The sequence below is a fragment of the Aulonocara sp. 'chitande type north' Nkhata Bay genome, linkage group LG17 (assembly GCF_057382095.1).
Source record: "Aulonocara sp. 'chitande type north' Nkhata Bay isolate Kocher_YH1m ecotype deep benthic linkage group LG17, A_spYH_male_GT1.1, whole genome shotgun sequence".
Classification (NCBI taxonomy): Eukaryota; Metazoa; Chordata; class Actinopteri; order Cichliformes; family Cichlidae; genus Aulonocara; species Aulonocara sp. 'chitande type north' Nkhata Bay.
The window spans coordinates 15,560,160-15,575,626 of NC_141360.1; the positions used below are offsets into that span (position 1 = coordinate 15,560,160).

Consider the following 15,467-nt stretch of genomic DNA (forward strand, 5'->3'; position numbering starts at 1 on the left):
CACAGGTTTCTTGTGATACTTGTCATTCTGGTACAAAGCTACACTGATGTGATCAGAAGACCAACTGTAATAAATCTGAGAGTCTCTTTGTCGTTCCTCTACCTTCCCAGCACAAACTGCCCTTTAAGATGATGGACAGGAATGATTTGTGTGTTGATATAGGAGCATATCCATTTGTGTATATGAAGCCTCAGGTTTACAGCTCTCTCAAACACAAACACACAAACCTGTCAATCTGTTGTGGTGCCGGTGCCCTCTGCGTGTCCATCATTAGCCAGTTGAGTCCAGTGATCCACATGTTGACTTCCTCTTCACTGAAGGCTACAAACACAAATTCACAGAGCAAGAATGTTTTTAGGGCAACAATTGTCCTGCTAAAACTGAATTGTAGGTATTTTAAATTTTGTAGTTTTATTGTTGTCTTGAATTCCTCCAGAAATAAAAGACCATACCCAACAGTAAAATGATTCTCATAACAAATATAACTCTGTATCAAAAACTATTAAAAACACACACTAACAAATAAGAGTTCATTTTCCCCATAGTTGTTATTTTGAAGATTTACACCTTCACTTGGAAACCAGTAGTTTTAAACCCACGTAGGTTCCAGGTTTACTCATTATAACTGAGGTCTGTACGATTCATTGTAAAGTAACAGTACAATATAAAACACGGTTGTTTTATTTGTTGTTGAAAATCAAATTTTAAGATGTGATTTTAAGTTGATTACATAACTAAGCTTTGCTTATATGGTTACTTGGCAAATTATGATACTGTACACTGAACACCAGGGGCCCTCCAACATATGTTTGCAGTAGAGCCTTAACATCATGATAGAGAAACCAAGCACATTGTTAGATTGTGTCAAAATGTGGCATTTTGACAGTAATTAAATAAACAGCAGTGCTAAACTGATTGTTTAAGATGAACAAAGTTGTGAAAATGAGTAACAGAAAATATGTTATGTGATGTGATGCGAGTTCTAGTTGAGCAGCAGACATGACTGTGAGAAAAACCAAACAGTAGCTGTGAAAACACTTTGGGAATCATCAGTACACATACACAGACAGTAGCTTATATACACACACACACTGACCAGCTACACTGAGGGTCCGGAGGCGAAACTCCAGGCCGTACAGCACTATAAAGCAGTGGGTGGAGTCCAGCTTACGAGCCTCCTCAGGGTAGCGCTCAAAATCACGGGAGCCCTTCCCCAACCGCAGCTCCCGGATCTCCCGTATGTCGACTGTAGGAGGGAGAGAGAGAGGAAGGAAAGATTGTGTTGCATGAATGCAAATATGCACAACCATAAATCACACTTTGGCACGTTGTTCATTTCAGTGCCAAACACACAGAAATCTGCTGCTGAAGAGCTGAACAAATACTCAGTGTTTGTGTGTGAGATCCCAAAAACACACACTAACATTTCTGCTGACTGCAGAATGTCTGCAACACACCGATGTTTACGCTTTCCTTCCACATTATTAAAGGAAAAGATTCTCTAATGTATTTTTAATTTGAGACTCTAGTAGTTTTGCATTATTAACAGTGCGAGATTATACTTTCAGTCTCCCTTCTGATTGGCTTCTCCTTGGAAAAAGAAGTTTTGAATAACAGGTGGGTGGGGCTTCTGTACTCACAGCCAGAGCTGTGTGCCTGAGATGACCATATTAGGTCTATCTGCTCTCAATGACATCACAGAGCAAAGAAAAGAAAGAAAAATGTCTCAAATTGCGAGTTTAGAGCTAAACTTTTGGGTCATGGGAATTACTTAGAAATATTCTGAACTCACTGAAACAGAAAAATAGATTAGGCCCCTTTTTATAATCATGGCTTTAAGCCACTAAATGTACTTAATTTCGTTTATTAACTTAATTAAAATGTACTGAGGATGCTCAACGACATTTCAAGAGTCCAGGGTGTACTCTGTTTCTCCCCTTATGACAGCTGGGATAGGTCTCAGTCTTAAGCATCTGGACAAAAAAATATTCGGCCTGCTATAAAACCAATTTGTACCTTTAGTCTCTGTGCAAGCAGCCAGGCGGTGACCATGAAAACAACATAAATAGAGATAAACTTTGGTTAGAATTACAAAACGAAACATGAGAAAACTTTACTTTGGTTCTGATGGTTGGAACTTCTTCTGGAATTCTGAAGCAAATTGTGAACATGCCTGTTCAATGTCAGGGTAAGCACACAGTCCGAAACTATTCTATGACTAAGACTGCAGTGCACATTGTAGGCACTGCAGTGCCTACAATATGCACTGCAGTCTTAGTCATAACATAAAGTTATTATAAATAAGTCATTTTTATTTCTCAAAATATAGCACGTCAAGCAGTTTTGTTTATTTGATGAAGATTTACATGCAATCTAACCGTTGGCTTATTTCCTGTGTCATATAAAGGCTTTCATAGATGTAATGCACAATTGTGGCTCAGTCAGTGAAAGCTCCACTGGCAGGCTTATGGAGTCGGGTGACAGACCGCCGAATATGATGTAAACTCCGGCCTCTGCTTTGACACTGGCAGCAGTCGACACACCCACAAAGAAAACCCCAGCTTACTGACATAGCAGATGTCTTGTGCAAACACACATAAACATAGGCTCAAAAATGCTCTGCCATTCACAGACCACAGAAAGACCCACTGTAGCACACACACACTTGAACTGAATGTGACTTTTATAAGCCTGGATGTGATTTTTCCACCACAGAGAAGCTTCTTCCGAATAAAAACAGGAATCAAGCAGAAGCCCAACAGCTTTTTTCCCATTGGCATAAAAAAATCCCACCAGGAAAAAGCTATCTTTCCAAAATGTACACTGCAGGGCATACACAACAGGGAACACACAGCAGGGGAAAGAACAGTGTTCCGGGTCTTTATCAAGCCAAGGCCATCCTCAGCAGGTTGTAAATAATCTGGAATCAAACAGAAATCTGGTTCCTATCTGAGCCTCCTGCATGTGGAGATGACATGGAGCACGTTTGGCATGAGATTAAGAGAAAGCCATTTTCCTCAGATGGAAATGTGGCCGTACTTCATTGAGATGGGGTCCAGCACTGGAAGCAGCAATTTCTTAACCAGAGATCTGTTTGGTTTCAGTACATGGAAATAATAACTTTATAAGATGTAAAAAAAAACACCATTATAAACATAAATGATTCACACATACATTAGCTTAAAAAATATCCCTTTGATTGTCTCAAAGTGAAAATCATGGTGAAATTTAAAACAAGATCCAGGTTATTCGTACTTGGAAATACTAACCTGGTGTTGCACTCAAACTAAACCAAGAGGAAACACAGCTAATGTTTGCTTGGTAACTCTTAATAGCGGTCTTCATGATCATATACAGTCATGTGTAAAAGAAAGTCTTCACACGAATGAGGACCAAGAAAAACCTCTAAAAGCACATAGAGCAGAGCTTAAGGTTTCAAAGGTACATCTGAACAAACAACAAGACTTCCTACAAGAAAAGAGACAAAAGTGGAAATGTTTGGCCATAATGCACATAATGCACAAAGCATACCAGCGCAAACACCTCATACCAACTATCAAGCACAGTGGGGGGTTGGGGGGAGTGGACTTGTTTTGCAGCCACAGGACCTGGACACCTTACCTTGACACCTTGAATCAACTATAAACCCCTTTGTATACCAAAGAGTCAAATGTCTGACAGCTGAAAGTTGTCTGAAACTGGGTTCAATTCAATACAATCTTATTTATACAGCGCCAAATCAAAACAACAGCCACCTAGAGGTACTTTATATCGTAAGGTAGACCCTAAAATAATACATACAGAGAGAACCCCAACAATCATATGACCCCCTATGAGCAAGCACTTTGGCGACAGTGGGAAGGAAAAACTCCCTTTTAACAGGAAGAAACCTCCAGCAGAACTAAGCTCAGGGAGGGGCGGCCATCTGCTGGGGAGAGAGAAGACAGATAGATGTCATGCAACAGGACAGTGATCCCAAACACAGCAGCAAGCCTGCAACAGACTGGCTGAAAAAGAAAAGACCTAGTCAGAGCCCAACACCAAAAACTTTCACTTTTTTAAGTCTAATTTTATTTTTGTTTGTCTGATGCATCATAAAACTCCTTTTTAGGCCATGGCCTTTTTTATATCCCTCAAGCTAGACATGTAAAAAACAAAAATGCCTCACTATATGCATCAGTCATGAAGCTATACAAAGTGCTTCACAGTCTAAGCTGAGTCACTTTCTTCCCAAACTAATTTTAGAAATACCTCAAAAACCTCCTATTTGTTTTCCTCTGCTCGCTCTCGTTATTATTTCCTGCCATTTCGTTTGGACTCCGGACAATAAGGCAAACAGGCGCTCGGCTCACCAAACGTCACACTTCGCTCACCATAACTATGGCAGCACACACCCAGCCTTTCCCACTCCGCAGTATGCAGAGACTGATAAATACCACACATATTACGGTCTTTAATCCGGGTCTAAGCTGTAAACATAGCTGTGATAAAGACACACAGACTCTGCAATCTAAAGTAAAGTTTAAAGAATAAGTAGGGAGACGTATCCAAAGGGCCAATTGCACATTTAGCATGTAAGAGTGTGAGGTAATGTCAGAAGCCTCACAGAAACAAAATACAAGGTAAACCTCCATCACAAAAAGAGATATAATCAGTTGTTTTATCATGAGAGCAGCTTATGAACTTCTCTGGTTTGCTGTCAATACTCAGTGCTAGACGGACACTGGCTGTAGAAACTCTCCTAAAAGCCATTTTGTGCATAGCTGACCTAAAACCACACACCACTGATAGCTGCAGTGGACTTCCAGTGAAACAAATTTCTTCTGGTACAGCTAGTAACAGAATTTCCTGCCCGTTGGAACAAATAGTTTATGGCAGCTCAAAGAATTTGAATTGAAGGGAGGGAGGTGTTCAGGTTAGACAAGGACTAAATAATGAACAGTTAGAAGGACTCGTCATTGAAAAGCTTGATATGACATAACTGTAACATGGTTTAATAGTATTATTGCTGCGCAAAACTTCTAAGCTTTCATTATCGAAGAACTCAGCTGACATCCAAACACAGATGTATAGCCCAGCTAGACAAGGCAAAATGAAGTTAAATTTAATGGAGATTACAAATTTGGAATTTAAATATTTAAAAAATAATCAAAAAATCCCACTTTAATACATATTATGACTTATGGAAGCTGTCATTACCGTGCATGAGCAATGCACTCTGGGTCGACGATGTGAACCTCTTGCACTTGCTGTAGTTATATAAAAAGCATCAAAAATGCCACGTTGCCCCACTTCTGGCTCTGATTTCCATTTTCTACTGTAATTCACAGATGTTTACTGTTAATAAGAAGAGTAGAAAGGAGTGGGAAAGGCTGTGGATGAAGACAACTTCTAAAAGTTACAGCAGCTTTCTTCAGGCACTTCAAATACATGTAAACTGGTCATCAGAGGTGGACTGATACTGTGGCCTCTAATGGACAAACTATGCAACACGACTAAAGGATATTTCTCTTCTCTCTTCTTTACTTTTTAGTTTTCATTTAGTTATAAATGTAGATACTGAAAGACTGCCAAACAGCTTATAACAGACAATAATTTAGGCCCATGTATAAATAGGTAGGGCTCTTCAGACGCTTTTCTTTCCAAGCCCTTAGACCTGGATGACTGAGAACCTTCACAGACATAGGGCTCTACTGGTAATTATGTTGCATCTTCAGGAAGAGACATGCGTGGTAGCCATGCAGGGAGCGATGGAGAGCCTGAAGCCAACCAACACTGTGCTCCAGGACTGGTGAGGTGAAACACCTCTGGTGATCTGTACACAAAGGCACCTACCGCTGCTAATAGGCAGGTTCACTTGTCAAAAACCTTTACACCTTTTACTTCTTTTAGACAATCTTGTCAACCAAATAATGTAGTTGAACTAAATTTTGAGTTGGCTCTGAAGGAGGGGAGAAAGTGCATTGCTGTAAAGGAAAATGTTCATGCTAGACAAGAGAAAATGATAGTAAAAATGAATACAAAAATGCAATTTATCCAATTTTTTGTGCTGTCAGCATTAATCTCGTTAAAATGACGTTAACGCCATAACCACATTAACACGGCAAATCTCCGTTAGCGAGTTAGCATGGGTCGTCCTGTGCGTGGGACTGCACGGCGTCAACACATTAGAGCGGTTAGCTTGTTACCGCGTTAGCGCCGTACAGCCCCATGAAGATTAACGCTGATAGCACTACTTTTTTTTTCATAAATACTAAAAGACAAAATCATACCTAAAATTTATATTCGATTAACTGTTAAGCACTGAATAATGCCTGGCTCTATCCTTGTTTTTCACTCTAATGGAGACAATAAATTAGAAGGAAAACATTTACTGAGGTCACAGATCAAATAACAAAGGAGAAGTTTTTCCACATACTTACAACCTTCTTTTAGTGACCACAGGAGTTGCCCCCTGCTGGCCATTATAAAGGATGCAGACTTCATTTTTCAGATTCTGAAGCTACTTTTCTATACTCTGTATGGTCCCAGCTTAATGGAGCTAAAGAAAAAATTTAAAGATGGGAGGACAATCGACACCGCTGAGAGCAATCTCATATTTTTCAGCATAGTGATCTTACATATGCACATTTCAGATAAACTGACTCTGGCTAACCCTAATCAAGAACAAAATTGTTCTTTGTTGATTCAAAATACTCTGAGTATCTCAAACATCCAACTCCTCATTTGTGGACCATGTCTCTGCTTCCTGTAGATGACGCTGGGCCTTTTGTTTTCGGCCCTTCAATCTGAAGCAGGAAGTGAGACACTCCTTGATAACCCCATACTTCCTTTGCCTCAAGACTTAATACCTCCACTGTTTGCCAAAGTGCTCATCTCAGACAAAAAACACTGAATCCAAGCATGCAGGTGTGTACATAGCTGAGCAAACAGTAGGGAAAAAAAACAACAAAAACAAAGGAAAGAAAAGCAGGAGAGAAGGGGAAGGTCATGATGGTCTAAGCGTGAGATAAATGAGCTTGTAACTACAAAAAGAAAGTGAAAGAAAGCAGAGTGAGAAAATAATGTGGGAGGTCAGAGAAAATCTGGAAATGAGAAGGGTGTTTAGGTGAATGCGTGGGGGCAGGAAAATGAGAAAGGACAGCTGGGGGAAGAAAATGGAGAGGCGAGAAGAGGAGGGATAAACATGGGTGGCTGAGAGTAAGAGCTGTGGGAGCTAAAGTCAAAGAGAGACCTGCTGAATTCCTAGAATCTACTGATGAGTTTTTCCAGTGGGAGGATTTTTGTGTTTTTGTGTAAACGGGGTGTTTTTGTTTTTACCATTGTGGGAATGTGTAGACTTGGACAGAGTAGGTGTTCTCTGTGATTTTGTACATGCTCACACTTGAATGTTTTTCCCTTCATTAGCCAAGGTGCTGTTTTTTGCTAGGTTTACAATTAAGGTTAAATCAGCCTCTGAGCGTTCAGAGAAAGATTGGCAGAGGAGAGTTCAGAAGAGAGGAGGGGCAACTACAGATAACTAAACAGTATTAATAAATTCTTCATTATTCACCTACTGGACATCATCTGCAGAGCAAGTAACAACATGTGATTGTGAAAAATGAGATGCAGAGAAGTCCAGAAACCATCTTTTACTTACAGTCTGTGGTTCTAACAACTGCTGACTTGCCCAACCCCTTAAATGACTGCTAGCTTAAGAAATGCTTACTGATACTGAACTGTTTGTTGTTGAAACAGAGGGCCGAGATGGCACACATGAACTTTGCTACAGTTTGAATATCACAGCTCAACAATTTTAAAAAAAAAGGAAGGTCATCTAAAAACTATAGGCTAGCTTTTCTGTGTTCTCCCAGCTTCTGTGCTGTATGTTTTAGCTTTTCATTGTGAATGTGTTCATAAAATAAAAATTTCATTCTGCTGCTCACACAACAGACAATGATCGAAACCCTCACAAAGCAAATAACACAAAATATCTTATTATTAAGCCAAATTACACAATGACTTTAATAAAAATCAGTGGCAACAGATCCTGTAGTGAATCCTAATTTCAAATGTATGTCCTGGTTTAGGGCTGCTTTTCAAGGAAAATGTCTGATTGGCAGCAGCCTCATTTTTCAGCATGACAATGACCCCAAACACATCCAGTAAAAGCATACTTAGATACAAAAACACAATGAAATATTATCGGTCGTGGACTGGCCTCCCCAGAATCCAGACCTGAACTTTATTGAAGTGGTGTGGGATCATCTTGACAAATAACAGCACAAAGGGCAGCCACCATCCAAAGAAGAGCTTAAGAAGCTTGGAGTGCTACTCATGAAGAATACTTATCGAAATTACAAGGAGGCTGTTCTGAACCACTCTCTTGTTGCCTTATAGATTATATATCCATTTATGTTTGGATAGCTTTCAATAAATCGCTGCACCAATTTCCAATTTTTCACAGAAATTCAGTTGTCTCAAGACTTACAGAATACTGTATATATATATATTTGTATATATGACCTACTTGGTTTGGTTTTTAAAAAATCATGGCTTGGATCAAAATACAACACCTGACACCTATTTAAACCTCAGTTTTCTTGGTTGTCAGGGTGATGCGTCGCCTCTGAAGAGTTGCTGGAGTTAAAATAACACATGGCAGACAGAAGGAAACTCTAGCATGCCAGTTGTGAATACCATAAGTTTTCTCAGTACTAACAGAATCTGTAACAAATCCACTCCCGGGCAACAAAATCCAGGACGCAGACAATAGCGTCCACACCCCAGACAGGACGAATCAACAGCCCAACAACAGCCGCCTGCTTTAAGTTTACCACTGCCACTTGACTCCACTCCAATAGGCTGTCTCAGTCGTCTAAGCCCACAACCTGCCAGTCAGTCAGTCAGGATGTTGGGCAGCCGGCAGAAAAGCTAAAGCTGGCCAAAGATCCACGCCGCAGCAGCATGTGTGCTGAGAGTGACAGGCAGGCTGACTTGGAGGAAACAGAGGTCACAGGGTCATGATCTGTCTGTCGTCTGAGGGCCCTGTCACAGTGTCGGGACGGGAGACACTCCGACACTGTGGGGAACAGCCTGCCACAGCAAAATGTCATTTTACAGCAACGCTTAGAACGAAAACCCCAGAAACCTGTTTTTTCAAAGGATCAGTATTGATTTTGCTTCAAGCTTAAGCAGCATCCAGATCTCAGAGCTTTTTGCATCACCAGCAAAACAATGCCTTTTTCCTGAGCTTTCAACCACATCAGGTCTGGTTTTCATCCAGTGACTACAGAGGGAATCTCATAGCTCAAAACCCCCGAAAAAGGAAAGCTACTGAGCCATGAGTTCCATGAGAAATCAAACTTTAAAGCTCTAAAACACTCTTAAAATTGTTAAATACAAAACCTTTATAAGGAATCTGAATTAGAGCGTAAAACTGGACAAATTTAGTTTTAAATCAGAAGAAACTTGATTAAACAGTTGGCTAAGCCTTCAAAGTCAGCTTTTCCTACATTTACTTTGAAGTTGGTTTTATTTTAGGCTGTCAAAGTTTCTTTGCCCACAAGCGCACTGTGGAGAAAGAAAGTGCTGTACACACAAACACACACGGTGTGCATAAATATTTGTGTCATTTGGTTTGTAAAACCTCACTTTCTTTATCCATAGTGCACTTATGGACAAAGAAACTGAGACAGAAAAGCAACAAAATGTGTAATTTTTGTACATTTGCACTGTCTCAGTATAAGGCCTCACTGGGCACTTGACTGTACTTTTATCCTTTATCCTGCTGCCATAACAGATAAAAATTAACATTAAACTGCATCTTAATGGGTCACAGCTGGTATGCTGTATTTAAAAAAAATGGATGGATGGATTTAAAAGATGTAACCGCTTGAAGGTGGTGTTTTCAAGAAGTGGATTTCACACTGTTTAGGACATTAAAGCAGAGTGTGGTTTAGGACAGGTCTCTATTGACAATGGCACCTGCAAAAATCCTCAGCTTGAGGCTTTAAAAAGCTTTGCAGCCCAGTGACCAACATCAAGGTGTCCATATCCATCTTTTACATACAGTCTATAGTTGGTAATCACCTCTTAAAAGCGTGAACACAGAGCTGAGGAAGCAGACTGTGGTGTCCTGTTTCTTTGCTTGTCAGCATATTTCACTGACACCTAATCGTTGGCTGATACTTCAACATCTTCTGATACACAATCTGTGCATGTGATTTGTGGAAAACAGCGCCATCATATCCTGTATGAATGTGTTATTCTCAATAGTTAAAAGATTTCTGAGCACAAATATTTAAAATCAATCAAACCTCTGCTATAGAGAAATACACCCAATTATTGTTATTTTGCATTTTTATAAAGCTTCTTCATAACTATGTAATCACTGTATGTATCTGGATATTTGTTTGTTGTATATATTCTTTTTTAATAATAGACATAGATTCTCTTTTTTTCAATAAAGAGAATTCTCTGTATGCCTGCAACCCTTATTTACAGCAGTGTTGCCAACTATATATCTCTATATCAACTATTTTCTCTAGATTTACCCACTTTTTATAGCCCTACAGCAGCCCCACCTCCCAAAAAAGAAAAAAAAATACACAGTACCACATCACGCAATTATGCCTTGCTTTCAGAACAAGGTATTCTCTTTGTACGGATCAGCAGTGAGCACTCAGACAGAGGCTGTACTGTGTGAGGTGTGTAAAAAATGTTAAGAAGTTCTATGGGATCTATTGTTCTCCTTCATTTAACTCATAAATATAGCGTAAACACAGCCATTCACATTCATTTGTGTGAATACAAAACTTTGTCACATCCGCAGATTTATCTTTGAGGCTTGATGAGTCTGTGAACATGGGTGTGATGGTTCAAGACAGAAGGCCTTTCTGTGCTGCTGCCTCAACTTCAGGTCATCAAACACATGATCCACTGCCCCTGCTGTTGAGCTCTCATTATTTAATAGCACGATACAGAAATCTTGCATAAGTGCAGCAAGTTAGGGAGCATATGAGCATACACATAAATACACATAATAACTCTTTAACATTTTTATACAGACTACAGTTTGTAATGGGATGATTGTAAATAAAGAAAGGAAACAGGGGTCAGGACATAATTCTGATAATGTGAATTATATATTGATGGCTAATTAGCCAAGTGCTCATGTTGCCTATGCTAGTTAGCCATGTTAAGCAGATTAACGCCTGGAGAAAACTGTATTGATCACTGCCTTTCATTTCAGCTTTTAATGTAACTGACGTGGGAAAATCTGCTGTCTAGTGTTGGCACTGCATCTATGTGAGACTGTTTCTAACCACTTTTATATGACGCATAATATCTATTTTGAAGATTTTTCAAATAAAGACTGAACTGGAACATCAGAATATTGGATTTTCTTTAATAACCTTGTCTTGATGAAGTGATGGTGGGGTTTTTTTTCTAAAAATTCTCATTTACTGCCTTTAAAAAAAGCCAGGTATCAACCTAAACCAGACAGAAAACAGCGAGCAGAGGAGAGAATCAAGCACAATGGTACCAAAACAGCAGTAGAGACTTTCACAATGAGCTGAAAGAGTCCACATAAATAACATCATACTCAGATTTCTAATAATGCGTTACATGCATGGTCAGCAGCTCTGACCATGTGTCAAACTCCAGTCCTCGAAACTTTGAAATGTGTCCTTGCTGCACAAACCTGAATAAAATTAGGTCATTGGAAAGACTTGACTGCATGCCGAGGTGGCAACCCCTAACCCTTGTGCAAGTAAGTTTAAATAAATTTAAGTTTTAACTTCTAAAAGTACTTTTATTGCACCATATTCATGAGCTGCTGTACCATGAATCAAATGGCTGAATTGCCACCTCAGCATGCAGTCAAGTTCCATAGAGTTCTGATAATGACCTACTAATTTTCTCCATGTGTTGCAGCACAGACACATGGAAACGTTTCAGGACTGCGGCCTTCGAGGACTGGAGTTCGACACCTGTGATGTAGTGCAAACCTATACGTTTATGGGATTGGTTCTTCAGGTTGTTTTATATGGAGCGCTGCTGTCTGAATCTGTGGTCTTGTTTCAGAACAGCTCCAAGATGGAAAGGCTCAACCAGGTTGACTCTTTGGTTGACTCAAACACACTTCTGCGTGTTATAAATGTGAGACAGATGTTTCCATGGTTTAAACATGCTTGTGTTTTGCGGGCTGGTTTAAACTTGGCAGACGCAAACATTGGATTAGCCTTAAAAGCCTTAAAAGCACAATTGTTTCACTGCTGCTAGTTTAGAAGAACTGTTTGACTTTTCAACATGAATTACTGACTTTAAACATTTCACAGAAATCAATCCCCAATTTTATACTTACTCTCTCCTTCTATTTTGTCTGGGTTTCTGCTCCACACTATCTGCCTCGTGTCCTGCCTTATCTGGAACGTTCTCCTCTCAGGGCGCTGAGACTTTTTCTGATAGAAGATGGTCATCACTGTGCCCATTTCCAGGCTGTGGAGGATGCGGGCACCTGCCTCAGACCAGTCCAGCATCCTGGAGACCATGACTGAACCAGCAGCCCCTGCAACACTACTGGGGGCCTCCTCAGCACAGCCATTGAGGCAGCCACTGAATCTGGCTGCACACATCTTCACTGCATCGCTAAAAGTAAACCTTGCTGGATTACTAATCTGTTGTGATTTGTCGAATAGGATGCTTATCCTTCAGTCACCAGCTGCAAGCAACCAGGACAGGGGTATTCAACATGTTCAAGCCCACTGGGGTCAGGAGGAAATCTGGTTATGAACTGTGTCAGTTGGGGCAGCCAGAGTGAATAAAACTATTCCCCAATAAAACACAAGCTAAAAGGCATCAGTCAGCAGCTGCACAGCTCAAACACCGACCCGTCTGAGATGTGAACTATCCTCTGGTACTCTGGAGGGGGGAGTGTATTCCTGTCTTATCCTTTCCAGATGCTTCTGGCAGCACACCAGTGAAATCCACTCGGGGTGAGTTCTCATCACCGCCAGACAGCGTGATGATCCGGCTTAAAATCCTGCTTGGACGCCTCGCTGCTCTCGCTGGGCCGGTAAACAAGATGTGGATCCCCTCACCGCTGACTGACGAGAATCAAGTCGGGGCTGGTGACAAAGACGCTGGGTTATGCAATAACGAGCCGGGCAAATACCCGGAGTGGCGGCGGAGAGGAGGACGGGCAGCGGCGGCCGCTATGTGGCGGCTTCACGGAGACGAAGAGACGCGCGGATGGGAAAGCACGGAGCAGCCGCGACGAGACTCGGGAGCGCTCCCATCTGCCGAAGCATTCTGCTCCCTTCTCCCTCTCTGTTCCTCCTCTCCCTGCTCACAGGATCCACTCACCCGTGGTAGAAAACCCCTTGAGACGGGTGCAAGACTGTGCGGTTAATTTCACCAGGTCCTCCCTGCTGCTCCTTCCCCAGGATGTCGCTCTCTGTCTCTGGATCTGTGCGTATCCTCAGCTTCAACGCCAGAGGTCTTGAGAGGAAATTAGTGCCAGCAGACCGGAAAAGCTTGATCCGACTTTTTTTTTTTGCCTGCTGTACAGTATCTGAGGGAAGATGAGGGGAGTAGAGGGAGAGTCGCAGGGACAGCCAGAGAGGGAGAGAAGCCAGAGAACAGAGCGCCCCCTGCCGGCCTCTACAAGATCTGCAGGTGAAAGCGTTTTCTGCAGCGAATGCGCAGTGGACTCAGCGGGTATCTGGGCATGTCAGGAGGTTAAGTGCGGTTCAAATTACAAAGGTCACTGATGTGTCACCCAGTAACAGTAAATCAAAAGACTGGTGAGCTCGCTAGAGGTTGTTCTTTTTGTTTATTTTGTTTTGTTTTTATGTCGTAGCTGAAATTTAGATTTCCAGGACATTATACATATAATCGTTTTAAACTAATACTGTTAATAAGGGGAGCATGTTTGGGAGCATTTTGATGGATTATCTGACCAACATGTTTGTAGTGTACAACAGACCATTCAGCAAGTTTGTGCTTTAATTCTGGGGGGTGAAATTGTAGTGGCTTATCAGTCCATTACCTAGCACTAATTAGCCAATATGTCTGCATCTTGCGCTTATTTTATGGATGCACTTTGCAAATTGCGTGTGCTATTTAATATGCCCCCCCTCTTTCCAAATATAGTAATTTATGTCCTTGAAATAAAAAGAATACTGGTTAGAGTCAGAATCTGAGTCTAAAACCAGTTTGTCATTTCCAGCTAGTATATACAGTATTTCTTAACCGCTTCCACTCCCTCCTCTGGGGTATCCCTAAAAAGTCATCCTGAACTCTGTTCAAAATGCTGCTCTGTGGTTTCTTAATGTACCTATTAGAACTAATTTTAGGATTGTATTGATCACTTTTTTTCCCGCGTCACTGTAGCAATCGGAATTGTCTTCTGAAGTCCAAGGAAAATGCCCAGATTGATTGTGCCAAGTGGACCTTTTGCTATTCTGGTCCACTTGATTGTCATAGTTAATTAGAATTTTGTCAGGATTTTTTTTTATTACTTTTTAAATTTTAATATTGTTATTTTATTTTAAGTCATTACAATCAGAACAGACATAACTGGGGGATGACGAAGAGAAAGAAAAAGGACAGAGAGGTTGGGAGAGAATGAACAGAAGGATAGGGAAAATAGAGAAGAAGAAGTCCAAATATATGTGGACCTAACAGGATAATAAATTGATTCTCATCTTACTGCACAATGCAAAACTTTAGTAACTTTTATTATGTACAGTACTTTGCAGAAGTCTTGAGCCACTAGTCATTTATTTTTCTTATAATAAAAAATGCATTCTTCTAACTTTTAAAGTGGTCCCGAGCTTTTTTGTGTGTGGAGATTTTCACTCGTTTTCAGTCGCGTCTATGCACATCGCCACTTTTGTTTTTTAAGTCACTTACCACTGACCTATCAGCCAAGCATTAAAAGCAGTGTATCAGTGTGTTGTCTGCAGGAAACAGAAAACTTAGCAAAGAAACAACTTAAAATTATACCTTTAGACACTTTGTTACTAGCAGCCAGAGGCAAAAAGCACATAATTGGTTCCCATTTCTTTACACAAATACAAAAAACCAAATTGACAAATTGCTAAAGAAAAGACTGTTTGACAGGCATTGAGTTGTATCTTTGCACAAACAAGGTGGATTTGAATTGCACTTCAGCCAGTGGTGTTGGGGAACTTGTCAAAATTGATGGCATTAAGAACACAAAAATAGAAAGTTTTTTTTTTATCATGACAATGATCCCAAAACAGTGTTTTATCCATGACACTATCAATCATGGACTGGCCTCAGCAGAGACCAGACCTCAACATTATTGAAGCAGTGTGGGATCATCTTGGCAGAGAACAGAACAAAAGGCAGCCAACATCCAAAAGAAGAGCTTGAATGTCTTGCAAGAATCCTGGAGAACTATTCCTGAAAACTACTTATAGAGTAAAGGTGGTCATGCCTTACAGACTTTCAAA

At 40.6% G+C, this 15,467-nt stretch overlaps 1 protein-coding gene across 1 annotated transcript in view; it reads right to left on the bottom strand.

Moving 5' to 3' along the window:
• The window catches only part of LOC147309808 (1-phosphatidylinositol 4,5-bisphosphate phosphodiesterase gamma-1-like), a 41,508-nt gene extending 27,911 nt beyond the window's left edge, over positions 1-13,597 (bottom strand). Inside the window, exons 1-3 of the mRNA XM_086270386.1 lie at positions 12,350-13,597; positions 1,097-1,246; positions 228-321 (exon numbers count right to left, since the gene is read on the bottom strand). Coding sequence (XP_086126512.1) covers positions 228-321; positions 1,097-1,246; positions 12,350-12,620 — 515 coding nt within the window. The 5' untranslated portion in view covers positions 12,621-13,597. The remainder of the gene's footprint in view (positions 1-227; positions 322-1,096; positions 1,247-12,349) is intronic.
• Positions 13,598-15,467: the final 1,870 nt, after the last annotated feature.